Here is a 26,889-nt window from a genome sequence, read left to right as displayed (position 1 = left end):
GATCACAACAGATTTACTTCACACAGCACGTTCAGAGAATAATGTACATTATGGGATCCAATTTGTATGTGTTAATCCCACAAGAGTCTAATAGGGTCCTGGGATTTCAAAATTAAGAGATTTAAAAATTGTTGGCTGATTGAAGTGGAGCAGGAAACACAGACCTTCATTTTGACTGCTGCACTGTTGTGTTCCCAAGGACCAGACTTGTGTTTGTCCATTCTTAACAATCTGTTCAGACATGTTATTACACACTTGTGGAGCAGTAGGACTTGAGCCTAAGCTTTCTGGCTTGGAGGGAGGAACACAACCTCTGCACCACAATTCAGATCTGGTCATTTTAGTTCTACTTATTAGGTCATTCTGGCTGAAATTACAAAGTTGCTGTGTGGAAACTGTGGATGTGAAATCACATCTTCCTGGCTGCCCCTTTTTTTTGTAACATATTAATGTACTGTGAAATTAAAATACCTAATTTTAAAATGACCATGTGATAGTCTACTGCTCTGATAATATCCTGCCCCCACAGATTGTTCAGACACTGATACCAGAAAGTCTCAGTATAACTACTCCCAGTTATGAGCGACATTGAAATCATTATTGAGTGTATTGGGATATGAGCAGCTAAGTGGAAAGGACAAGAACTGATAAAGACTGCCAGCCATCTAGATTAAATGAGAGTCTTCCAGAACTGAAGGTGGATCTGCCTACCACTACTCCAACAGTCTTGACTGAAAGTACTTTTGACTGATGGCTCATGCCAGCTCATTTCTGGAGCCACATTTTACACATCTATCGATAGATTAAATCTAAAAACCACCATAGAGGCTAACAAATTGGTCCTGGTCTTTTGTAACCTCAAGACCTACTCTTAGCTGGTCTGCCAAAAGATAGTATTGATTTAATATCATAAAAACAATACTGTCATACTTGTGTTTTACACTGATAGCAATCTAGTCTGACTCAAGAGGATTTGGCACTGCCTTTTGTATGGCGCTGCTAGCTTAGTGAGGAGTCAGAGTAGTTCAGTTGCAGTTTTGCCTTTGAGAAATTAAATGTTATTCACCAGTGTATATTCAACTCTGCCTATGTTAAATTATATATTTGGTAATGATTACTCAAGTTAGCATGCTTTGAATTAATTTGATCCTCCTTGTATTGTAACATATTGGTCCTTCTTAAGAATTCAAAGTATGTTTTTTATTTTATGTGGAAAGTTAATTTTTTATGTAAGAAATATTTGGGGAAGCAGTACTAAGGCACAAACAAAAATTTTGCAAAGAACTTATGTTGCCACTTTTAGTTTTAAAATGTTTAACAAGTTTACAAAATCTTCTGCTAAGTGTGGCAAAGTTTCAGAAACAACTATGTAAGATTCTTGTGATAATGGGAACTTCAGATGCTGGAGAATCCAAGACAATAAAATGTGAGGCTGGATGAATACAGCAGGCCCAGCAGCATCTCAGGAGCACAAACGCTGACGTTTCGGGCCTAGACCCTTCTTGAAGCTTGGATTGTGGCTGCTGTGGTTGGTTCACTCCCTGAGCTTGCTCGTTAGTTTGCTGACATTTCAAAACCCTGCAGGGTAACATCATCAATACAACTCCGACCTAACACTGTTGTGTTTTCCCGTCTGGTATTTAAACTCTGGGGTCCATTGGAATTGGTTATCTCACTTCTGGTTTTTCTTCATGATGGTGTATACATAGGGTCTAATTCGATGTGTTTATTGATGGCCTTCTTCTCACAAGTGGAGTTGCATAAAAACACTGTTTAAACGATTGACAACACACTGCAGCAATCCAGAACTACGCCAAAACGAAGAAGATTAACTCTACCAAGTATTTAAGGACAACGGATACCTGAACAGCTGGGTACAACAAAGCCTATCACAAATCAAAAAGGCCATCAATAAATATGTAGAATTGGACCCTATATATACATCTCTGTGAAGAAAAAATGAAAATAAGTTCCAATGGGCTCCAGAGTTTAAATACCAGGAAGGAAAACACAACAGCGCTTCATCAGTGGCTGCATTGATGATGTTACCCAGCAGGGTAATGAAATGTCTGAGAACTAACGAACCAGCTCGCTGAACAAACCAACCACAGCCAACTGTGGAAGAGTTACAGTGCAAATATTTACTGAAATACTAGTATTCATGGAGAGGGTGACCCAAAATTTAAATACATGTAGTAAATTTTGTGAATCCTACAGAAGATTTTAAAATAATTTATGGATTTCAAACAGGGCTGTCCGAAGGTAGTCATGTGGTCAAATGTTACATAGATATTTCATGATCAAGCTCACATAAACTAATAATCAAATATACTTGCAAAAAAGAAGGGAACTCTTGGGCTGGCTAGAATCTCCCTTTGAGCTTTCCACGAAGACCTAATAACCCCAATCAAGAAACCTGGGCTGATATCATGGCAGAGAAAAGACATGGGTAGGACGTATGTTCTACTGAGGTGAGATCAGAAAAATGTAAGCTATATAGTCTGCAATATGTTTGTATGTATACATATGAATATTCTAAATTCCTGAATGTTTTTGTAATTTCTCTTAGTTTGACACAACAGCCACGGTTGTTATCATGACAAAGACCCAAACAAAGGACAACTACACACAGATGTTAGATGGAGTACATACAATTGAGAGCAGGTATTCTAATACATAGGATGAATTTAAATCATTTATGCAGAAAGCATGCATACAAAGTTTAAGTGCAGTGCTGGTATTGTCTGAACACACTTCCCTGTGGTTCCCATGTACATATTTTAGGTGGATGGATGCTTGCAGCATTCATCTGTTGATGTTATGTAGAGTTCAACATTTTTTGGGTTAACTTCACAAGGAGCTTGAAGAAGAAGTATATGAAGGCAAATAGGGAATGAAAAGCTGAAAAATTCTTCCATTGACTTAGATTCTACAAGTGCTATTTTTCCAGACTGTCAGATGTAAATGCATTCTTAAAAAGATTTTGGTCGATGGTAATTGCAATCATTGAGGTATTTATGCTTTACTTTCAGCTCTACTGCATTATAACATGGCACTGCCAATAAACCCAACAAGCCAACCATCAGAAACAAGTAATAATCAGAATTAAGCACCCAAGCAAGCTAACGGAGTAACTAAATGGTATTCCATTCACAGAGTTGACAGGAAAAGATTCACTACATCAAAATAAATAAATAAAGAAGCCCAATGAACTGATTGAATTGTAAGCCTGGTGGTGGCCTAGGGTACCTCAATTGTGGCTCTTAATTCATGCATAAAAAGATGGTTTTGTGGTTAACTCTATTCTTGAAATAAATAGCCTTGTACAGAGTCTGTAATTTTTTTTACTGAGGTAACATAAATTATGTTCAGCAAGCAAGTAAGTAGATGGACATTAGAAGGACTATTGCAGGTGAATCTGTTGAGTGAATCAGAATTAAAAATGATAAAGGGGACCAAGAAGCCTGGGTTCAAGTCCCACTTGCTCTAGACCTGTATAATAACATCTCCGAATAGGTTGATTAGAAAAACAGGTTAATTTTTTTTAAAAATTAAAAATAATAAAGTAAGGCTGTGATGGTGCAGTGGTAGGATCCCTACTTCTGAACCAGCAGGTCCAGGTTCAAGTCACACCTTCACCAGAAGTGTATAATAACATCTCTGAGCAAGTTGATTAGGAAAATACCTAAAAACAACAAAGCTATTTTCGTTGAAAGAATGTTGAAGACTCTGAGCTGTAAGCCTCCTTCCAGCAAGCTATCAAGTTAATCCAGAGATATGCTGTTTCAACAGCTCCAAAAGCCATTTTAAAATTTTAACCTGCCTGCATCTGACCCTCCTGCCACCTTGGTGAAGGGAAGAAGGTTAATATCAACTCATTATAATGTCAGTATTCATCATGGAAACTAGCAACATTTTTTAAGAGGATGAAAACAGATATATTTCTTTCCTGAATCTGTCTGTAAGCCATTATCTTTTCTTTAATTCACTCATGGGAAGTGGGCATCTCTGGCTAGGCCAGCATTTATTGCCCATCCTTAATTCACCAGAGGGCAGCCAAGAGTCACCCACATTGCTGTGGATCTGGACCAAGTAAGGATGGCAGATTTCCTTCCCTAAAGGCCATTAGTGAACCAGGTGGGTTTTTCTGATAATTGACAATCAGTTTATGATTATCATTAGATGGCCATCGTTAAAGCATCAGTAGCTTCATGGTCATCCTTAGATCCTTAATTCCAGATTCTTTATTTTAGTCAAATTCCATCATCTGTCATGGCAGGATTTAAACCCAGGTCCCCAGAACATTAGTTGTGTTTCTGGATTAGTTAAACGATGATACAGCCAGGCTAATAATCTTGAAGCTTTCGATCTTACACTCAGCAGGCCAGTATTGCAAGCTTGTCAAATTTTAAAGGGAACAACACTTATAATGTCAGTGACAAGGATGCTAATTTTCTGGCAAGTGGATCCCACTCTGGTTGAGGAGTTGCCATGAAGAATGTCTATGTGTAGAAGATGTTTCCACTAGTAAGAGATGCTAGGATCCAAGGACATAGCATCAGAGTGAAGGGATGACCATTTAGAACTGATGAGGAGGAATTTCTTAAACCAGGTTTGGTGAATCTGTGGAACTCGTCGCTGCAGAAGGTTGTAGAGGTCAAGTGATTGAGTATATTTAAGGTGGAGATAGACATGTTCCTGATAAGCAAGGGGATCAAGGGTTATGGGGAGAGGGCAGTAGAATGGGTTTGAGAAACATATCAGCCATGATGGAATGGCAGAGCAGACTAGTTGGGCTGAATGCACAAATTCTGCTCCTATATTTTAAAGTCTTATGATCTTACCCTTCCAGAGTAAAGAGGTAGACTGAATACTTCTCAGGTTTGAAAATGGGCCTCAGGCCCATTCATGAGTTTGTGCAGTATGCATTGAGCGATGATTTGATCGAGATAGTCATTATTCTGCAGGTTTGCACTGAACTTGTGAAGACTGTATGATTGGGACTGAAATGGGAAATGACTATCTTGAAACCTAAGGATTGTGGAAGGAATTTCTGCACTTTTTAAAGCAGGTCATTGGCGCAAATTGTCAGTATTGTTTACACTGGTATTTATTCAAGTACTTGGAGAGGTTAGTACAGCCAAAATGGAGCAAGGCATGTGTATGAAGGGAAATTCAGCCAGAAATAAGATGATGTGGTGACCAGCCTTTTGCCTGCCAACAATTGTCCCAATATGCCTCTGGGGTGGCACGGTTTTTCAGTGGATAGCACTGCTACTTCACAGCACTAGGGACCTGGGTTTGATCCCACCTTTGGTTGACTGTCTGTATGGAGTTTGCACATCCTACACATGCCTGCGTGGTGTCCTCCAAGTGCTTTAGTTTCCTCCCACACTCCAAAGATGTGTTGGTTGGATGGATTGGTCATCCTAACCTGCCCATAGAGTCCAGGGACGTGCAGGTTAGCTGGATTAACCTTGGGAAATGCAGGATTATAGTGATAATGTAGGGCATTAGGTCTAGGTGGGATGCTATTTGGAAGCTTGGCATGGACTTGATGGCTGAATGAACTCACTGTGAGGATTCTATGATTCGAGCAAGCAAGTGACAATAATTGGAGAAGAGAGATTGAAGAACAGCAAGCTAAAAGGATCATTTCAACAAGTGCTGTGGACAGTGGTCATTGGTCATTCCCAGTTTTTCCTTTCACTTGACACTAATGAGGTTCTTATCTTATGCCTAGCTGAAAAACCTCGAGGGTATAGGCTTAAGGTGACTGATTTAAAATGCACCTAAGGGGCAACTTTTCTCATGCATAGGGTGGTGCATTTATGGAATGAGTTGCGAAAAGAAGTGGTGGAGGCTGATATAATTGCAACATTTAAAAGGCATCTGGATGGGTAAATGAATAGGAAGGGTTTAAAGGGATATGGGCCAAATGCTGACAAATGGGACTAGATTAATTTAGAATATCTGGTTGGCATGGACGAATTGAACCGAGGGGTTTGTTTCCATGCTGTACATGTCTATGACACTGTGACTGTGTGTAAGTGGAGTTTTACAAGGGAATTCAAGTTGTAACTAATAGAATTATATTAACAGCTCATACTCATTTACATGCGTCTAATTTGGGGAATTTTTGATAAAACTTTTAACTTTTGTGTTGACTTTGAGAATAGCACGACATGGTTTGCTGCACACTACCTCAGTGATGAGGTGTAACAGTATGGCCAGTACCGCCATCAAGCCTGCATGCTGAGCAAATGGCTCAGACCTTGTTTACAAAGCTGATGAGAGGTCAATCATGTAGTTCATGGACCCATGGCAGTCCCAACACATACACTGAACGTGATGGCTGGCCAGTGGCAGTAAGCTTCAATTGTCTTTCTCTTTGTACAGAAAACAAAAGTAGGGGTAATATTGTATATGTTTTTAATGTTTCTTCACATGGATGAAGTTTGATCATGTGGAGGTTAATGATAGTCCACACAATGTTACTACAGGAACAAACAGTTCCAGATTTACATCAATAATTCTATGATTCTATTCGTTTGCCAAACAACAGGGAGAGGATAGAGGAATGTGGCTATCTAAGTCATTCTTAGATGACCACAATGGACTGACAGGCTGAACAGCTTTCTTCTATGCTGTAACCATTTTTGTACACTAACAATTTATCTGTGATTTATGATTTTCTTAGGCTGATTAAATTCTATTAATGGAGATATTAGGGGTTTTGTCTGCTCCATTGAGAGCCAGCGAGAGACCTGTGCTGCACTCTCTAAGAAGGGTTCCAGTATTAAGTGACCCTACGTGACGACAACAAATCTTTTCCACAGTTAAGAATGCTATGGACAGAAACCCAAGCTACTGAATTCTGTGATAAATCAGAGGCCAACAGCTGTCCTGAATGGTAATACACCTTGGGAGGCTGTGGCTGCCTTCAAACCTACCGAAGGCCTAGCATCAAGCAGTGACACACGCTGTACATAAGTAATGAGAGGAGATGTTTCTTAAGCTAGGTGTTTCAGGGAGAGGAATTTAGGGGATGAGCAGCAAGGGCTGGTGTTTGGATCTCAACAATTCTGGTTATTATATCCCACAATCAGGCAGTCAGAGCCCTTAGACAAGGGACACCTTCCCCTTCCAAGAGACAGTCTAATCACCATCCTTTGGCATTCAGTGGTATTACTATCACTGAATCCCCCATTGTTAACATCTTGGACTAGCAACTTAACCGGACTTGCCAAATAAATGCAGTGCTTGCAAAACCAGTCAGGGGCTAAGAATCCTGCAACAAGTAACTCATCTTCTGATTTCTAAAAGCCTACTCACCATCTACAAGGCATAAGTCAGGAGTGTGATGGAATACTTAGAGGAGTGCAGCTCCAGTGATACTCAAGAAGCTTGACACCATCCAGAACAAAGCAGCCCTCTTCATTGGCACCACATCCACAAGCATCTGCTCACTCTACCATTCACATTCAGTAGCAGCAATGTGTCCTACCTACCAAGATGCATTGCAGAAATTCACTAATGTTCCTTAGATTGCACCTTCCAAACCCATTAGCACTTTCATCTAGAAGGACAAAGGGCAGCAGATACATGGGAACACCACTGCCTACAAGTTCCACTCCAAGCCACTAACCATCCTGACTTGGAAATATATCCTTCATCAGATGATCTGATGAAGGGTCTAGGCCCAAAACGTCATCTTTTGTGCTCCTGAGATGCTGCAGGGCCTGCTGTGTTCATCCAGCCTCACATTTTATTATCTTGGATTCTCCAGCATCTGCAGTTCCCAATATCACTTGGAAATATATCCTTTACTGTCACTGTGTCAAAATCATGGAATTCCCTCCCTCATGGCATTGTGGGTCTATCTACAGCACATGGACTGTTGTGGTTCAAGAAGGCAGTTCACTTTCAAGGGCAAGTAGGGATGAGAAATAAATGATGGCCAGCTAGCGCTGCCCGTGTCCCATGAATGAATAAATAAAACAGAATTAGTTCAGGTGCAGAAATTTAAAGGTCACTGACAGAGGGCTTGCAGGCAGGGGCACTCGTAAAATTCCTTAGGTGACTTTTCTGCCACCCTTTGGCATGCACGACCCTTTTCTCTTCCACAAAGACATTGTGCTTCTGCCCCTCCCTCCAATGGAGACACTGAGGAGGCCAATTATCACCACGAGGACTGCTTTTTACCTGCCCTCAATTTTGAGACTCCTGGTGGGAGTACAGGAATTGGGGGAGGGGTAGTTTTAGTCCGCTAGTCACCAATGTCCTTTAGGGAAGGAAACTGCCACTCTTGTCTGATCTGGTCTACATGTGACTCCAGGTACACAGCAATGTAGTTGACTATTAATTGCCATCTGGTATTTAGGGATGGGCAATAAATGCTGGCCTAGCCAGCAATGCCCACATCTCATGAATGAATAAAAAGAAGTAATGCTACTGAATTCTCAAGTGGGAAGGCAGTCATTTCCTTTCTTTCACATGCCATAACAAATTACTTCTCCCCTTACTGGACTATAGCTTTGTCTGACAATAAGATTGGCGGTCAGCTTTCTGAGGTAGGATTGCATCTTGAATGTTGGGGTGAGGTGACTTGAAGTCTCACCACTAGTCAGTTGGAACATTAAATGACTGTGGGAAACCCAGCATTGGTGGTCTTGCTTTTGAGTGACTTCAGAAATTTTGCTATTCATCCTGTTCTACCCAAGTGCTTTTCTACTTTCTGGAAATATATGCCAGGTATTGGTCACTTCGTGTATAAATGTATTTTCCTGATATCAGTTCTAAGGTTATCACCTACCAATTTGAACTCCTGTCTCCTAATTATACTCCCACATATTAGTTTACCCTCATAATAAACTTGAATGTCTTTATCAGATCAGTTCTTGGGCATCTCTATTCCATTTTGAAAAGCACTATTTCTATCTTTCCTTGCAATTCACACTTATTGTGTTAGTTATTGGTAGTAATACATTATTTCAGGCTTAAACCACTTTCATATGCAAGGACTTCATGTTATTTGACCTGGCACATACTAATTTCCCACCTATTAGGTTGGGAGAGGAACTTACATAATGTTTCACCTCCTGGCTGGTTCCCCAACTGACTGTGAATAATGCTACTGCAAGCTTGCCCCATTAATGAGAAAGAAATAAGGAGAACAAATACAATATAATTAAGCAGTGTGTTATTGTAATATTTAATAAACCATTGTTTTGCATAATGGGGTATGGTAAGCAAAAATTTAATCTGTACACACTAATTGCTGTTGTGTTATGTTGGAAAAGACTTAACAGTGATTAGGAACCTTCATTGATGGATTGAATAAATAACAAGGAAAACAGAAAGTGGGCAGAAAATTGACTATGGCGTTGATTAATATGATTGAATGTGACTGGAAATGCATATAATTTTGGTAAATCATTGCATATCAACGTGGCGCTTTTAGATTTCCAAAATAATACTATGAAATACATAATAATTTCAGAGGTTAATCTGGAAGTGTTGTTCTTGTACTCCCATGAGTACAGTGAAAAGTTTACAGGTCACCACCTATGGTGCCATCTTAGGTACAAAGTTAATAAAATGTGAGGCTGGATGAACACAGCAGGCCCAGCAGCATCTCGGGAGCACAAAAGCTGACGTTTCGGGCCTAGACCCTTCATCAGATGAAGGGTCTAGGCCCGAAACGTCAGCTTTTGTGCTCCTGAGATGCTGCTTGGCCTGCTGTGTTCATCCAGCCTCACATTTTATTATCTTGGAATTCTCCAGCATCTGCAGTTCCCATTATCTCTTAGGTACAAAGTTGCTTGGGTACAGGATTATAGTTAAAAAGCAGAAATAAAAGGTTAAACCAAGTTAAAAAGTTAAACATTACAGTCCTTCTTAACAAAAAGTAGAAAAACAAAGAAACATATTGCTAGTAAAGGTAATTTAAGGATTATGTATTTCGAGGTCTCATACTTGTTTCTGTTGGTAGTTTACACAAGCATCTTGTTGAACATTTGAATGCAGAGATTATACTGAATACAATCACTGATGTCAATGTTGCTTTGGAGTGGATACGATCAACATTTCTTTACATAAGAGCTTTTAAAAATCCAAACTACTATGGTAAGAATGAAGCTTCCTAAAGTTGCACTTTAGATTACAACATTATTTTTTCACTGCTTGGATTTTTATTTCATATCTTTGCCAGATTGACAGGACTAAAATTCTGTTTCTGCCAGTCATCATGATCCAATATACAATGAGATTGAGAAATCTCAACTTGGTTTGTAATAGATGTACATAAACTTGCTCTCAAAGGAATGTCCTATAAAAATACCAGAAATAGTGTTAAATCTGAGGGTTGGGAGATATTTGGGACCCAACAAAGAAGTACTGCAGAACTAATGAAGGAAAGACAAAAATAATAGTAATCAATGTTTACTGAGGAGCAGAAGATGAACTATAAAAACTTCTTTCGATACATGAAAGGAAAATCTATTCACAAGGATTACACAATCGCATTGCAGATGGGACAGGAGAAATTACAGTGAAGAATAGGGTAATGGCAGAGAAATTGTGTTTGTATTTATGGACAAAAATACAGAAAATCTCCCAGAAATTCTTAGCGACCAAGAGATGTGCATAACTAGAGAGATCAAAAAAATAGTATTAATAAAGAGGTTGTATTGGAAAAATCAGTTGGATTGAGGGTTGATATATCTTCTAATCCAGATGAGCTTTGTCTCTGAGTGTAGAAGGAAGTAGCAATAGAAATAGGTGTTTTGGTGGTGATCTTTCATAATTATATAGATTTTGGGGATGTTGCTGCTGAATGGAAGATAGCAAGTGTAACCTCCTGATTTCAAAAGGAAGGGACAGTGCAAAAGTGTAGACCTCTTAATTTGACAGCAGAAGAGAAAATATCAGAATCTACTTTGAAGGATGTGATTGTGGAATATTTTAGAATGGCAAAATTGGACAGAGTCAGCATGGATTTATGGAAAGGAAGATGGTAAGAACTGCTGATACTGGAGTCAGAGATAACACAGTGAGGTGCTGGAGGAGTACAGCAGGCCAGGCAGCATCAGAGGAGCAGGCAAGTTGATTTTTTGAGTCGGGACCCTTGAAGAAGGGTCCTGATCTGTAACGTCAACTTTCCTGCTCCTATTATGATGGGAAGGAAATTATGTTTAACAAACATTTTGGGAGGTTTTTTTTCTGGATGTTGCCTGTTGCATGACAGAGGGGAACAAGGGTGTGTAATATATTTTTGGATTTTCCGAAAGCTTTGGATCATGTTCCACATAAGTGGTTACCGAATAAAATTAGAGCACTTGGGATGTGGGGGAAAATACTATAAAGCAGATGTAGGATCATTCTCAGGATAGCAGACTGTTACAAATGGGATTCTGCAAAGATCAGTGCGAGGTCCCCAACTGTTTACAATCTATATTAATGATTTGGAAGTGGCAACCATTGTAGCATTTCCAGATTTGTGGATCACACCAAACTGGGTGTGAACATAAATTGTGAGAGGATGCAAAGAAACTTCCAGAGGACATTGGTGAGGTAAAGTTGCCATAGTCTTACCAGACCGTAGGGCTACTCTGTCATTAGAGAGAGATGCCTGGTGATGATTTAATGTGAGGATCACCACACCTGAGGTGAGAGGAAAGGTTGAGATAGGGAATCCTTTATGCTAACTTCAGTCAGTACAGGAATTGTGCCCACACTGTTGGCATCACACTGCATCATAAACCAGCATTCCTGGCAATAGAGCTAAACTGACCCCCTCAGAAGGGTATAGGCCATCTAGGCGAATGACTAGAACATGACAAATGAAATGTAATGTGAGTAAGTTTGCAGTTATTCCCTTTAGTCAAAAAAAAAGATAAGGAGCTGAATCTTATGATTTTTGGCTAAGTCCAACTTGTATTTAGATTTTTTGGAGAGTTTTTTTTTAAACCACAGGGTTGGGTAGGTTCTCTCACTATACTTAACAAATGCAGTTTTGCACTAATTACCTCCCAAGCCCGTGGTGTCTCTCACTTCCGTTTCTAGCCCCATTCTTATCATGCACCATTCCCAGAAGAATTCATACCTCAGTAGATAGCCACTGAAAGACTGGCTTCCCTTGTGCCTATGTCATCTTTAAAAGGCCACTGTGCATTGCATCAGGACATGTGCTGGCATGTCAAAGCTGTCCTGCTGATTGATAGACTGAATCTTAACATGGCTGAGAAGAGGAGGATGGCAGAATGATTCTTCAACAGGGACCTTAAGATCCTAGTGGACAGGGTGGTGCAAAAGAGAGGAGTCATTTTCCTAGAGGACCAGCAGAGAATGCTGCATGACCAGATCCTGGCAGCATGGACTGAGGTTGCCACCTTAGTCAGTTCCATCTCCATGGTGGGATGGAATAGCCAGCATTGCCATAAGAAAGTCGGAGAATTGTTGGGCCAAGGTAAATGCTATAATTTTGCTATTTGTCAAATGCTATTTGCCTCCTTGCAATCACTCTTTCTCTGCTATTACACCCATCTCCACTTAGGCTCCTACACTTGCCACTCCCACTTTTACCTGTTACATCTTCCTTCACTTCACCCCGGTGTCCTCAACCAGTAAGCTTACATGCCTTTTGTGCTGCCAAAATAACTCCCTGGGAACACTTCATTACCTTTCTACTTACTTGCACCAGCACTAACAGCTGTGTCACCCACTTTTACATCACTCAATCACTGGCTTTCTCTCGTTACAGAAGAAGACAATCCATAACAGTGTAGAGCAAGTCCATTTGGGTGGAGGTGCCTGATATTCAGAGATTGTCCTGGCCCTTGCATGAGAAAAGTAGGACCACTCCTGCAGAGATGCAGAAACATCCATGTCCAATTGAGTATGTACCCACTCTTCATTCTACTGCAAATTTCATAGAGTAATACAGTATGGAAACAGACACTTTAGCCCAACTGGTCCCTGTAGACTAATTTTCCAAAATTAAACTGTTCCCACTTGTCTCCACTTGGCCCATATCCCTCTAAACTTTTCCTTTTTGTGTACCTGTCCAAATCTCTTGTTGTCACTGTAGCTGCATCTACCACTTCCTCTAGCAGTCCATTCCCAATACAAACCACCATCTATGTGAAAATGTTGCCCCTCAGGACCCTTTTAAATCCATCACCTTAAAAATATGCCTCCTAGTTTTGAACGCCCACACCTAGGGAAAAAGACCTTTGCTATTCATCTCATCTATGCCTCTCATGATTTTATAAACCTCTATAAGGTCACTCCTCTGTGAGCCTCGTTCATTTCACAATGCTTCAAACTATTGGCCATGACACCTTCTCTCTTGTGTCCTACAGGTACCAGCGGGATGTCCAAGCCCTCTGCCCAAAGCCATCTCGTTGACCTCTGGGGAAGAAAGCTCTGAGGCCTCAAAGGCAACATTGGTAATGCTGCCTCCTGCACTCCTTATCAGTTTAGACTCCAACAGCTTGTTAATACATTAGGCTTAGAGAGTATGCTAGCACAATCTGGCAAGCACTTCACTATGACAGCTCCACACCTAGGTAAGGAAGGAACATCCTAGACAGCAGGCTTCGAACCTTCTTACTTGGAGGACTGCCAGAGATTACAGCAGCAGGCAGCTGTGAACCATCTGGCACTAGCAATTTGGGACTTCATTGACATACACAGGGAGGAACAGGAGCAGCAGAAACATAAGAAGTATGCAATGATTCTCATTGTCCAAAAGCTGCACCAATGGAGCGAGTCATGCAAATAAATGAATGAGGACCAAGAGTAGGCTACTCAAATCTTTGACCCTGCTCCACCATTCAGTAAGATCACGGATAATCTGGATATAACCTCAACTCTACATTTCTGCATATCCCCAAAAACTTTTCATCCCCTTCATAATTAAGAATGTATCTAACTCTGCCTTAAAAATTTTAAAGTAGTGATTGTCTGCCTCCATGGATAGGGTAGCAGCCTACACGGAGGACCATGTGCAACATCATCAGATGCAATTGTGAGATTGATGTAGCACACTACCATACAGCAAAATATGCACTCCCTTAACTGAAGACTGCTGAGCAGCAAGGAAACCTGTATAACTGTGCTAATTGGCTTAGCAAGGCAAAGCATGAATGGTGCTAGCATGCGGCTAGGCATTATGTGAGTAAGCGCTAAGACGTGAGTATCTTTGAGATACAACCTGGTCCAATCTGTGAGCCTGTCCATGCATGCAAAGTGTGTCTGCTGCAGTGTTTCAATATTAGTTCCCAGTGGCCCCCCTGCAATGCCCGTCTCTGCCAGATACACGCTGCCAGTGTATCAGAAGTTCCATGACGGTTTGAGGATTTGGGAGATGCCAGATGCCATTGTCCATGGAAGAGGTGTTTGTGCAGCTGGTGCCTGTGAGTTGTGTTCTGGACTGCAGTCTGCCAAGTTTACAACTTGGAGGTTTTTCAGAGCAAGCTATGAGCTGAATCCACCAGGTATACAATTTGGATTTCATGTTGAGTTTTAAAGTTCTTACAGTGCATAATGATGGATATAGACAGGATGTTTCCATGTCTGGCAACTCTGGCAGGGGACTCAATCTCAAGATAAGTGACAGCCATTTAAAATTGACATGAGGAGGAATGTTTTCACTCAGAGGATGGTGAATATTTAGAATAGCTTTCTGGAGCCAAATGATTTTAAGGGATCTGGAGTTAGAGCAGAAATGTGGCATTGGAGAGGTGGTAAACCATAATCCAGAATTGCGGTGTTGGCTTGATGAAATGAATGGCCTACTCCTCCTGTGTTCCACTAATGTAGAATTTTAGTAAGTTAATAAAAATGCTTTATGTGAAAAATGAAAGATTTCAAATTGGTCGAGAGGAGATATATTTTGAAAGTTTTGATTGGTCTACTTTATAACTGTCAGCAGGAATCTTCTCATCATGCTGGAATACTGGATCTGAGACTTTTGATAGGGGATACAAAATAAGTATTCCATATTGCTAAATGAATGACTCCAGCTATGATGAGCATAAAACTTCACAAAGACATAAATTCTACATCTTTTTTGTTGACTCATTAAATTTTTTTTTGCACTCTGATCAAGTGATGGTTTTTTGTAGAGTGGAGTTGGGGAGATTCATATAACCATAACCACAGTTAACGGTGCACATTCATAAACAGTATTAAGTTATTTTTATTAAGCACATTAATGCTTCTGTTAACAGACTAATATTAATTCCAGTAAATTTTACCTGTGGTCTAATAGTTATTGACTTTAATACAAGCTAAACATCCGACTGCTATTTCATATGACCTATGATCCTTCTTTTTATGGCATAGATATGGAAGATGAATGTCATGATTTCAAATGTAACAGCTGTCTGTTTTTCCGAGGTTTTGCAACTGGACAAGGTAGAACTGGAATTGAAGCCAAATTACAAGGTAGTCAAGTTACTTTTAGTCCTTCTTTCCCATTGAAAAGCATTAAAAAAACAAACTGTTACCAACTTTAAGTGTTTGAAACAAATATCACTTCCAACTTAATTGTCTAACACTGATGATATTGGATAAGCTACCAGTTACATCTGTCCAATTTTGCGTTGCATTTAAGTCAGAGTTCTATCCATAGACCTTGTAGTTCCTTAAAAGTGTTCTGGTGTTTTGGCAATTCTATTATTTAATGTAAAGTTGTGTGTTCACTTAATTAGTTGATAGAAATGAAAGTCACCCATTATTATGCTGGTGACAGTTTTCTTCCAAAAGTTGAAAGTGACTTTGATGTGGTTTGTTGATAACATAGCAGCCTTGGCTCAGCGGAAGAACCCATCACTAAGTCAGGTTATGGATTCATGCCCCATTCCAGAAATATGAATATCTAACCCGGTTGACACTTCAGTGCAGTAGTGAGGAAGCTGTGCTTCCTTCAGTACAATAATGACTATAATTTGATAGCATTTCAATGGCTGTAAAGTGCTTTGGGACATCCTGAGGTCATGAAGGGAAGTATATAAATGCAAGTCCTTTTTTAAATATCACAATAGCTGATTGTGTCATTTCCTGGCACCTAGCAGGAGGCTTAAATACACACCAACTTTTGTTTTTTTCATCATTGGATTTGATTAGATTCCCTACAGTGTGGAAACAGGACCTTCGGCCCAACAAGTCCACACCGCCCCTTGAAGCATCTTACCCACACCCATCCCCCTATAACCCACACACCCCTGAACACTACAGGCAATTTAGCATGGCCAATCCACCTAAACTGCACATCTTTGGACTGTGGGAGGAAACCGGAGCACCCAAAGGAAACCCACGCAGACACGGGGAGAACGTGCAAACTCCACACAGACAGTCGCCCGAGGCAGGAATCGAACCTGGGTCCCTGGCACTGTGAGGCCTCAGTGCTAACCACTGAGCCATCGTGCCGCCCTTTCTGGGAGCATTGTGTCCACCAGAAATATATATCGAAAAACTCCACAGTCCTGTATGAATTCCTGAACCAAACACAATCTTTCACTTAATACTACATTTATTATAGACTGTAGCATTACATCTGCTTGATTCCTGCCTAGTCAGCAGCCCAGCTGTTGCTGTTTGTACCCTGATATGATCCTGGACCAGGCTGCCAAATTTATATTATGATCTGCTTAGGCACCTATAACTTACTTTTAGATGTAGATGAAAAGTGAGATACAACAGATTTAATGAGAGAATAAACCCACAAAATTCCATGTTTTTAGACAAACAACAAGACTTTATTGTATAAGTTTGAATTGAAAAATAATCTACAATACAGGTACAAATTATTCCTAATATCCAGAATTAATATGTGGCAGACATGGTGTAGTGATTGTAATGAAGTCAGCCAATTGGACCTCATAGAATATGAGTTCCCTGATTAAGGCTGTTAATCTGGTTGAATTGGGGAGCCCTAGCTGACAGATAAAAAGGGTAGTGTCAGAGATACCGACAGTCTGAAAGCTGACTCTGAATGAGGCAGTACTCGAGCCAATGACTGTACATGCATAAATAAAGGTTGATTTAGTGACAGGATACTGGTCTCTGTGGAGTTATATCAGTGGCAATAAGAGTAAAGCATGTTCCTGAAGAAAATTGCTCGCAACAATCGTCTTTGAGTTCCAGTAGGCATTTCTTACATCATGCCTTTGTTTGGGAAGCTGGATTCATTTGACCGTGCAGTCGAGTGCTGTGCCTATTACGTGGAACAAATGCATTATTTTAGTTAGGCAAATGACATTGTGGCAGACAAAAAACAATGAGTAATTTCCCTAACAGTTTATGGAGCCTCACTTTCCCTGAGGCACCAAGTATTAAAACCTTTCAAGAATTGACAGGCATAGTTAAGGAATATTGTGACTCTATGTCTCCTCTTATTTTGAGATGCTATCATATTTCCTCAGCATTTCAAGGACCAGGGGAATCAGTGCTGGATTTTTGACTAAATTAAGATGACTGGCAGAAGCCTGTGACTTTGGTTTAACCATTAATGAGATGCTTAGAGACCATTTGATATGTGGGTTTAACAAAGTAATTATGCAGAAATGCCTATTAGCTGAAGCTCAACTGGACGTCAAACAGGTACTACAGCTGGCTTTATCATTGGAAAATCAGCAAGTGGAGCATACAAGTTGCAGGGTATTCCAATGGAAGTGGACACTCACACAAGTCTGATTAAGCTTGGGCAACACCGCTTAAGTGCAGTTAATTGCATAGCCTTACTTAGGACTTATACTAATCAGAGGGATTCTAGGTCATATAGGCCAATCCTCAGCCAAACAGTTAAAATTTTCTTCAGGACCCTGGCCAGCAAGTCATTGTAGTTGTTGATGGTATGATGATTTGAGGCAGCTAAAATGTCCTACTAGACCTAAATCAAGTAAGATAATTCATAGGCTGGTGCTCAGAGAGTTCATACCCTGGAAAGTCCACTTACATCTCGTTTGGAACAGTTAAACTACTTAGCAACATCAAAGCCAGAACCAATCAAAATAAACATTTGGTTAAATGGTCATCCAGTTCTAATGGAGTTTGATGCTGGCGAGGCCATTTCAGTGATTGCAGAACTAGTTTTCAACAAAATTTGCTTTGAACTCCTGCCCTTAAATTTGAGCAAGACCTTAGCTAGGCTAAGAACCTATACCAGGGAGCCATTACCAATTAAAGGTACAACTCAGGTTCCGGTCTCTTATGAAAAGCAGCGAGTTCAGTTCCCAGTGATTGTCTTAAAAGCTCAGGCCCAAGCTTGGTGGGACAAGATTGGCTGTAAAAGATTCACCTAAATTGACTCAACATTTTCCAATTATGAAATGGCTGCCTGAATGAAGGCCTAATTAAATACCTGGAAGTCTTCCAGAAAGGTCTACGAACAATCAGAGGTGCCAAGACAACTTTGCATGTTAACCAGGAAACAATTCCATGATTCTACAAAGCCCACCCAGTGCGATTTGCCTTAATTAGAAGGCTAGAAAGTGAAGGAATCATCAAACCAAGATAATAAAATGTGAGGCTGGATGAACACAGCAGGCCCAGCAGCATCTCAGGAGCACAAAAGCTGACGTTTCGAAACGTCAGCTTTTGTGCTCCTGAGATGCTACTGGGCCTGCTGTGTTCATCCAGCCTCACATTTTATTATCTTGGATTCTCCAGCATCTGCAGTTCCCATTATCACTGAATCATCAAACCAGTCCAGTTTGTGAAATGGGCAGCACGTTATATCAAGTTGGAACCCCAGCTTTGCCTTTGTGGGGATTTTACACAGATGGTAAACAACTTTTCGCATCTGGATAAATGCTCAAGCCATCACACGGAGAATTTATATGCAAAGCTGATGGGCGGCGCTGTTATTCAAAAATCTGGACATGACCCACACGTACTTGCAACTTCAGTTAGATGAGGAGTCCCAGAAGTATGCTACAATCAATACCCATAAGGGGTTGTGCCAATATGTGAGACTGCCATTTGGGGTGTTGTCAGCCTGTGCAATTTTTCAGCAGACAATGGAGAACAATTTGCAAGGTCTACCTCAGGTCAGCATTTACTTAGATGATTCTAGTAACAAGGGAAAACAAATAAGGAGCGCTTAGAGAACATGGACACAGTTCTAAAGTGTTTTTCCAAGGCGGGTGTACGCGTAAGAAGAGAAAAATATCTGTGCCAGACTACTTGGGCTACAGAGTCAACAAGACACAGTTGATTGGATGATAAAGTGAGGACGATCAAAGGTGCCTTAACTCCCACATCTGGCCAGAAGCTTAGATCATTTCTAGATTATTTTAGAAAGTTCATACATAACCTGGGCTCTATCCTGGCACCTATGCATCAACTGCTAAAAAAGGGTCAGCCTTGGAAGTGGTTGCTTAGACAAGCCCTAACTTTCAGTGAAGTAAAGAAACAGCTATCATCCTTTAGAGTGTTGGCAGACTATGATCCCAAGAAAGATCTGGTATTGACGTGAAATGCCTCCCTGAATGGTATCAGGATGGCTTTAGCTCATAGGTGGCCCAATGGAGAGGAACGCCAAATAGTATAAGCATCAAGGACTTTGGCTAATGCAGTGTGTTAATATGTCCAATAGAGAAAGCAGTCATATTTGGAGTCAGAAAGTTCCACCAATACCTTCACAGATGAAAATTTGTGATAATGACAACCTCGAGCCCCTACTTGGTCTGCTTAAACAGGACAAGGCAGTGCCGCACATAGCTTTAGGCTACATTCAGCAGTGGGCTCTAATACAAAATGCTTATAATTACAAGTTAGAACACTGACCAGGAGGCTGAGTAGCAAATGCAGAAGCATTGAGTTGTCTCCCATTAACAGGTACACCACCGGTGGCATCTCCATTGGAACAGTCTGTAACTATTAAATTTTCTGGACATGCTCCCAGTCACAGCTTACAGTATGAGACTTTGGATGCAGAAAGATCCAGTCCTTTCAAAACTGAAACAACTGGTTGTGATAGAGAAACTGAAAGGCTGTCACAACTAGAATTGAAATCTGTTTGGACTCAGAGATACCAGCTAATATTAGAGAATGACATATTGTTATAGGGAGCAGGAGTGATTGTTGTGAACAAAGGTTGCTGCCAAACACTGGCTGAACTCCACCAGGGTCATCCAGGGGTCTCCAAAATGTTGGAGAGAAGTTATGTGTGGCAGCCAGGCCTGGATGCAGACAAAGCCATGTTGGTGAGGCAGTGCCCAGAGTGCCAACAAGGACAAAAATTACCACCAGCGCTCCCCACACTCATGGGAATAGCTGGGTAAACCTTGGCTCAGTTGCATGTTGACTATGCATGTCTTTCATGGGTTCAAAGTTCTTAATCATTGTGGATGTGAGGTGAAGACCAGTGATGTATAAAGTTTGGGTAGGTGCAGCAGTCCTGAACAAGCACGTGGACCGTGTGAACGTTGCAAATTTACGAACAGTATGGGAACCAAACGTGCCCTGTCCCTTGTAACAGTTGGAATGGCTGCCAAAACACATGGGTTCATCCTCTCCCTCAAGAGTTGATAAGCCCTCTGAATCTGGGATGGTCATGATGGATGTAGCTGCCTTAACACCTTTGCTAACGGAGTATGAGTGAAATTCTATCAAGGTGCTCCTGTCATGAGATGAGCTGCCATATGTTATACACGGCCTGTATCAGACACCAAGACAGAGGACCAGAGGACCATGACCTGGTGCTAATACGCCCTAAGAGGCTATCCAAGTAAAAGGACTGGCCTATGTCCATGGACTGTGAGGGTGGGGGGAGATGTAGTGATTGTAATACAATCAACCAGCTAGACCTTATAGACTATGAATTCCCTGATTGGGGCTTTTAATCACATCCAGTGGCTGACGTTTAAAAAGGGGAGTGTAAGAGATACTGCCACTCCGAGAACTGACGCTGAAGTGGGCAGTACTAGAGTCAGGAACTGTTCATGTGTAAATAAAGGGGGACTTGGTGATGGGAAACTAGCCTCTGTGGAATTATTTCATATGGGTAATGTACTATGACCAAACAGCACACAAAATAGCAAATGTGATCAGGATAGACCCCATAGATTTCTCAGCAATTCTCCCAGATGGTACAGCACTATGGCTCATTAAATTTCATTAAACTTCACAAGGCATTTTTTCTATTATTCATTCACAGGATGAGGGCATCACTGGCCAGGGAGCATTTATTGCATATCCATAATTGCCCAGAGGGCAACTAAGAGTCAACAACATTGCTGTGGGTCTGGAGCCACATGTAGGTCACACAGGGTAAGGACAGCAGATTTCCTTCCCCATAGGACATTACTGAACCAGATGGGCTTTCCTGACAATTGACAATGTACAATGGATTTATGGTCATCATTAGACTCTTAAGTCCAGATATTTATTGAATTCAAATTCCACGGTCTACCATGACAGGATTCGAACCTGGGTCCCCAGAACATTACCCACGTCTCTGGGTTAACAGTCTAGCAACAATACCACGAAGCCATCATCTCCCCTAATTAAAGCCCTTTACTTTTGTTGATCTGGCCTTGAAACCCCCTCTCAAGAATTGTGCAGCCATAGATTGCCTCAGTGAGTGTTTTCCTTGGTCAATACTCCTCTGGACTTCATAAATTATACTCCAATACTTATACAGCTTGTCATGCTTAGCTAATTTTGACCCCTGCTGAAATCTGTTCTGGGTTTTCTGTGAAATCTAACCTTGCTCAGTTTCATCAAGCAAGTAATGCTTATGGGCTTTTTAAACCCCAGCCTCAACTATACTAACCAGTTAGTGACACCCAGTCCTTGTGAGCCATTACAACTTCCAGAACATTTCCTGAGACCTGACTGCAACAAAATATATCTTAAAAAACGCTAACGTGTCTGCGTCTACCACCTCCCCTGGCAACACGTTCCAGGCACCCACCACCCTCTGTGTAAAGAACTTTCCACGCATGTCTCCCTTAAACTTTCCTCCTCTCACTTTGAACTCATGACCCCTAGTAATTGAGTCCCCCACTCTGGGAAAAAGCTTTTTGCTATCCACCCTGTCTATACCCCTCATGATTTTGTAGACCTCAATCAGGTCCCCCCTCAATCTCCGTCTTTCTAATGAAAATAATCCTAATCTACTCAACCTCTCTTCATAGCTAGCACCCTCCATATCAGGCAACATTCTGGTGAACCTCCTCTGCACCCTCTCCAAAGCATCCACATCCTTTTGGTAATGTGGCAACCAGAGCTGCACACAGTACTCCAAATGTGGCCGAACCAAAGTCCTATACAACTGCAATATGACCTGCCATCTCTTGTACTCAATACCCTGCCCAATGAAGGAAAGCATGCCATATGCCTTTTTGACCACCCTATTGACCTGTGTTGTCATCTTCAGGGAACAATGGACCTGAACACCCAGATCTCTCTGTTCATCAATTTTCCCCAGAACTTTTCCATTTATTGTATAGTTTGCCCTTGAATTTGATCTTCCAAAATGCATCACCTCACATTTGACCGGATTGAACTCCATCTGCCATTTATCTGCCCAACTCTCCAGTCTATCTATATTCTGCTGTAATCTCTGACAGTCCCCTTCACTATCTGTTAGTCCACCAATCTTAGTGTAATCAGCGAACTTGCTGATCAGACCACCTACGCCTTCCTCCAGATCATTTACATATATCACAAACAACAGTGGTCCCAGCACAGATCCCTGTGGAACACTACTGGTCACAGGTTTCCAATTTGAGAAACTGTCTTCTACTACTACCCTCTGTCTCCTGTTGCCTAGCCAGTTTTTTACCCTGGACCCCATGTGACTTCACTTTCTCCACCAGCCTGCCATGGGGAACCTTATCAAACGCCTTACTGAAGTCCATGTATGTGACATCTACAGCCTTTCCCTCATCAATCAACTTTGTCACATCCTCAAAGAATTCTATTAAGTTGGTAAGACATGACCTTCCCTGCACAAAACCATGTTGCCTATCACTGATAGGCCCATTTTCTTCCAAATGGGAATAGATCCTATCCCTCAGTATCTTCTCCAGTAGCTTCCCTACCACTGACGTCAGGCTCACCGGTCGATAATTACTTGGATTATCCTTGGTGCCCTTCTTAACCAAGGGGACAACAGTATCAAGTCTCCAGTCCTCTGGGACCTCACCCAAGGACGCTGCAAAGATACCTGTTAAGGCCCCGGCTATTTCCTCTCACTTCCCTCAGTAACCTGGGATAGATCCCATCCGGACCAGGGGACTTGTCCACCTTAATGTCTTTTAGGATACCTAACACTTCCTCTTTCCTTATGTCAACTTGACCTAGAGTAAGCAAACATCTATCCCTAACCTCAACATCTGTTATGTCCCTGTCCTTGGTGAATACCGATGCAAAGTACTCATTAAGAATGTCACCCATTTTCTCTGAATCAGTGCATAACTTTCCTTCTTTGTCCTTAAGTGGGCCAATCCTTTCTCTAGTTACCCTCTTGCTCTTTATATATGAATAAAAGGCTTTGGGATTTTCCTTAACCATGTTTGCCAGCAATATCTCGTGTCCTCTCTTAGCCCTCTTAATCCCTTGTTTCAGATTCGCTCTACATTCCTGATATTCTTGCAAAGCTTCGTCTGTCTTCAGTCGCCTAGCCCTCATGTATGCTTCCTTTTTTCTCTTGGCTAGTCTCACAATTTCACCTGTCATCCATGGTTCCCTAATCTTGCCTTTTTATTCCTCATTTTCACAGGAACATGTCTCTCCTGCAAGCTAATCAACCTCTCCTTAAAAGCCTCCCACATATCAAATGTGGATTTGCCTTCAAACAGTTTCTCCCAATCTACATTCGTCAGATCCCGCCGAATCTTGGTATAGTCGGCCTTCCCCCAGTTTAGTACTCTTCCTTTAGGACCACTCCTATCCTTGTCCATGAGAACTGTAAAACTTACGGAATTGTGTTCGCTATTTCCAAAGTAGTCCCCTCCTGTAATATCGACCACCTGGCCGGGTTCATTCCCCAGCACCAGGTCCAGTATAGCCCCTTCCCGAGTTGGACTACATACACACTGCTCTAGAAAACCCTCCTGGACACACCTGACAAATTCTGCTCCGTCTTGACCCCTAACACTGATTGAATCCTAGTCAATGTTGGGAAAGTTAAAATCTCCCATCACCACCACCCTGTTTCTCCTACACCTTTCCATTATCTGTTTACATATTTGTACCTCTATCTCACGCTCGCTGTTGGGAGGCCTGTAGTACAACCCCAACATTGTTACTGCATCCTTCCTATTTCTGAGTTCCACCATATTGCCTCACTGCTCGAGTCCTCCACGGGGCCCTCCTTCAGTGCGGCTGTGTCATTGTCTTTGACCATTACTGCAACTCCTCCACCCCTTTTACCTCCCTCTCTATCCTGCCTGAAGCATCAATATCCTGGGACAACTAGTTGCCAATCATGCCCTTCCCTCAACCAAGTCTCAGTAACAGCAATAACATCATACCTCTAAGTACCGATCCAAGCCCTAAGCTCATCTGCCTTGTCTACTACACTTCTCACATTAAAACAAATGCACCTCAGACCACCTGTCCCTTTGTGTTCATCATCTGCTTCCCGACTACTATTCCCTTTAGTCACACTGACTCCATTATCTAGTTCCCTACAGGCTTTCGTTTCTACCTCTTTTCTGTCCAATATTTGGTTCGCATCCCCCTGCTGCATTAGTTTAAACCCTCCCCCACAGCATTAGCAAAAGCACCCCCAAGGACATTGGTTCCAGTCTGGTTCAGGTGTAGACCTTCCAATTTGTAATAGTCCCACCTTCCCCAGAACCGGTTCCAATGTCCCAAAAATCTGAACCTCTCCCTCCTACACCATCTCTCAAGCCACGCATTCATCCTAGCTACTTTTTCATTTCTGCACTGACTAGCATGTGGCACTGGTAGCAATCCTGAGATTACTACCTTTGAGGTCCTTCTTTTTAACTTGGCTCCTAACTCCCTAAATTCTGCTTGTAGGACTCATCCCATTTTCTGCCTATATTGTTGGTGCCTATATGCACCGCAACAACTGACTTATTAATCTTCAGTTCCTAACTAGCTCCTTCGAACTCCTGTTTAGCAACCATAAAAGTGTCCTGAATGACCTATTGAAAACTTTGCAATAAGTCCCTCCCCATACAAAATCAAATGTTGCCACTGACTAGCTTTTGGAACTGTCAGTTTCATGTATGTTACCTGTCATGGATTGCTGGCTTGCTCAGAGAAAGATATAACCAGAGGATTGCATCACAACTCTTGATCAAACAATAATCAAATAATCAAGCAAGTAAACCAAAAGAAGCCCTCAAAGGTGAACTGTCAAACTAAAAACAGTAACTGAAAGTCTCATTAAACTAAAATGTAATTCCTGAAAAAGTTTTTCGTTTTTTCTCCTTGGAAGGTTTACCTTAAATTGTGCTCATGGTACTTAATCAGTCTGCAGCCAACACTCTGATATCCTTAGCCTGAAGTAGTAGCTAATTAACGTGCTATGAATAATGTGCTCAGAATTGTCACACCATGAGCCAGTTCATTTCTATTCTGCCAGCAAAATCAAAATCAAGTGCAAATAAGTTAAATATTCATTTTAAAAGTATGATTCTCAGTCATTCTGGTATTGATTGAGGTTGCTAAACGTGACTGAAACTTCATTCGCAGAACAACTTTTATATCAGTTATGACAGTACGAAGGCTCTAAGAGTTTATTTTGTCGTGGTTACTTGAAAGAGAGAGATCGAACAAGAGGTGTGAAACAGTCTGTATGTAAGAAAATAAAGAGCTTGTGAGTCCTTAGAGATTCTCTTTGACAAATTTGGAACAATAGCAGCAATCTGAATGGGTGTGTTCAAGCTCCCGCCCACATAACCAGGAATTTAGTTTCAGCATTCAGCAGAAGCTGCTGGGGTTGTGAAAAGCTGCCACATCTCTATGCTTTGGCTGAAAAACTCTCAGAATTATATTTTGAAGTTCATTCCTCCTGGATTGGAGTTGCATGTGAGACAATCTGTTTTCTGAATTTGCCTTTTTGCCATGTGCTTACTATATTGGAACAGCTACTGGTTAGTAGTAAAATGATCTATTATCCTATTAAGTTTTCCAGTCGAATGGTTGTTCCAAGTTCATATTTCTTTTTCTCAGTTCTGAGAAAGAGTCATCAGACCCAAAAGGTTAACTTTGATTTTTTTTCTTCACAGATACTGCCAGACCTGCTGAGATTTTCTAGCAACTTCTGTTTTTGATCCTGATTTACAGCATCTGCAGTTCTTTCAGTTATTATTTAGTATTTAACTCACTGCCACATCTCTTCGAGGCATTCCCACTTTGAAGAAGCTCTGCTCCTCTCTCTGATGAGATTTCTGTTCCCATCTTTCTTCTTGCCCACTGACGTTAATTTCACTGTCTCTGCTGGTGTTTGACTGAGTGTTTGCTAAAACTCATTTCCACAGCCATATCACATTCCTCAGTGACTGGCTCTGGATTTCAACTGAAGTTTCATCCCTCATGTTTTGAATCCTCCCAGGACCACAGATATCTCTGTAATGTTCAATGTTCCACAGATGACTGCGCTCGCCGCATCCTAAGATCCACACTCAGTACCATGCACCATCACGTGCACACTCTCGACTCTTCTCTCCAACAGCATTGCAACATACTGGCTCAGGGTTGTACCACTCTGCAGCTCCACTTCATCCTCCGGCTCAGTCTTCGTACTAACAAGAAACATTTTCTTTTCCTTTCAGGCATCAAGGCCCACAAGATGCAACAACTCAAAGATACCCACGGCCCTCTGGAACTTTCCTCTCCCCCTCTTCTATTTGACTCCGTCTCCTCTCTCAACCCCACGTTCTGTCAGGCATT

General features: G+C 41.4%; 1 protein-coding gene across 1 annotated transcript in view; it reads left to right on the top strand.

Annotated features, from left to right (window-relative positions):
- hfm1 (helicase for meiosis 1) overlaps positions 1–26,889 on the top strand; it is a 196,441-nt gene that overhangs the window by 91,436 nt on the left and 78,116 nt on the right. Inside the window, exons 15-17 of the mRNA XM_059647692.1 lie at positions 2,570–2,664; positions 9,995–10,128; positions 15,406–15,453. Of these exons, the coding sequence (XP_059503675.1) occupies positions 2,570–2,664; positions 9,995–10,128; positions 15,406–15,453 (277 nt within the window). The remainder of the gene's footprint in view (positions 1–2,569; positions 2,665–9,994; positions 10,129–15,405; positions 15,454–26,889) is intronic.

This window comes from Stegostoma tigrinum, chromosome 8 (assembly GCF_030684315.1).
Source record: "Stegostoma tigrinum isolate sSteTig4 chromosome 8, sSteTig4.hap1, whole genome shotgun sequence".
NCBI classification, from domain to species: domain Eukaryota; kingdom Metazoa; phylum Chordata; class Chondrichthyes; order Orectolobiformes; family Stegostomatidae; genus Stegostoma; species Stegostoma tigrinum.
The sequence above is the reverse complement of the archived record's forward strand: the minus strand, read 5'-3'. Positions and strand labels throughout refer to the sequence as shown.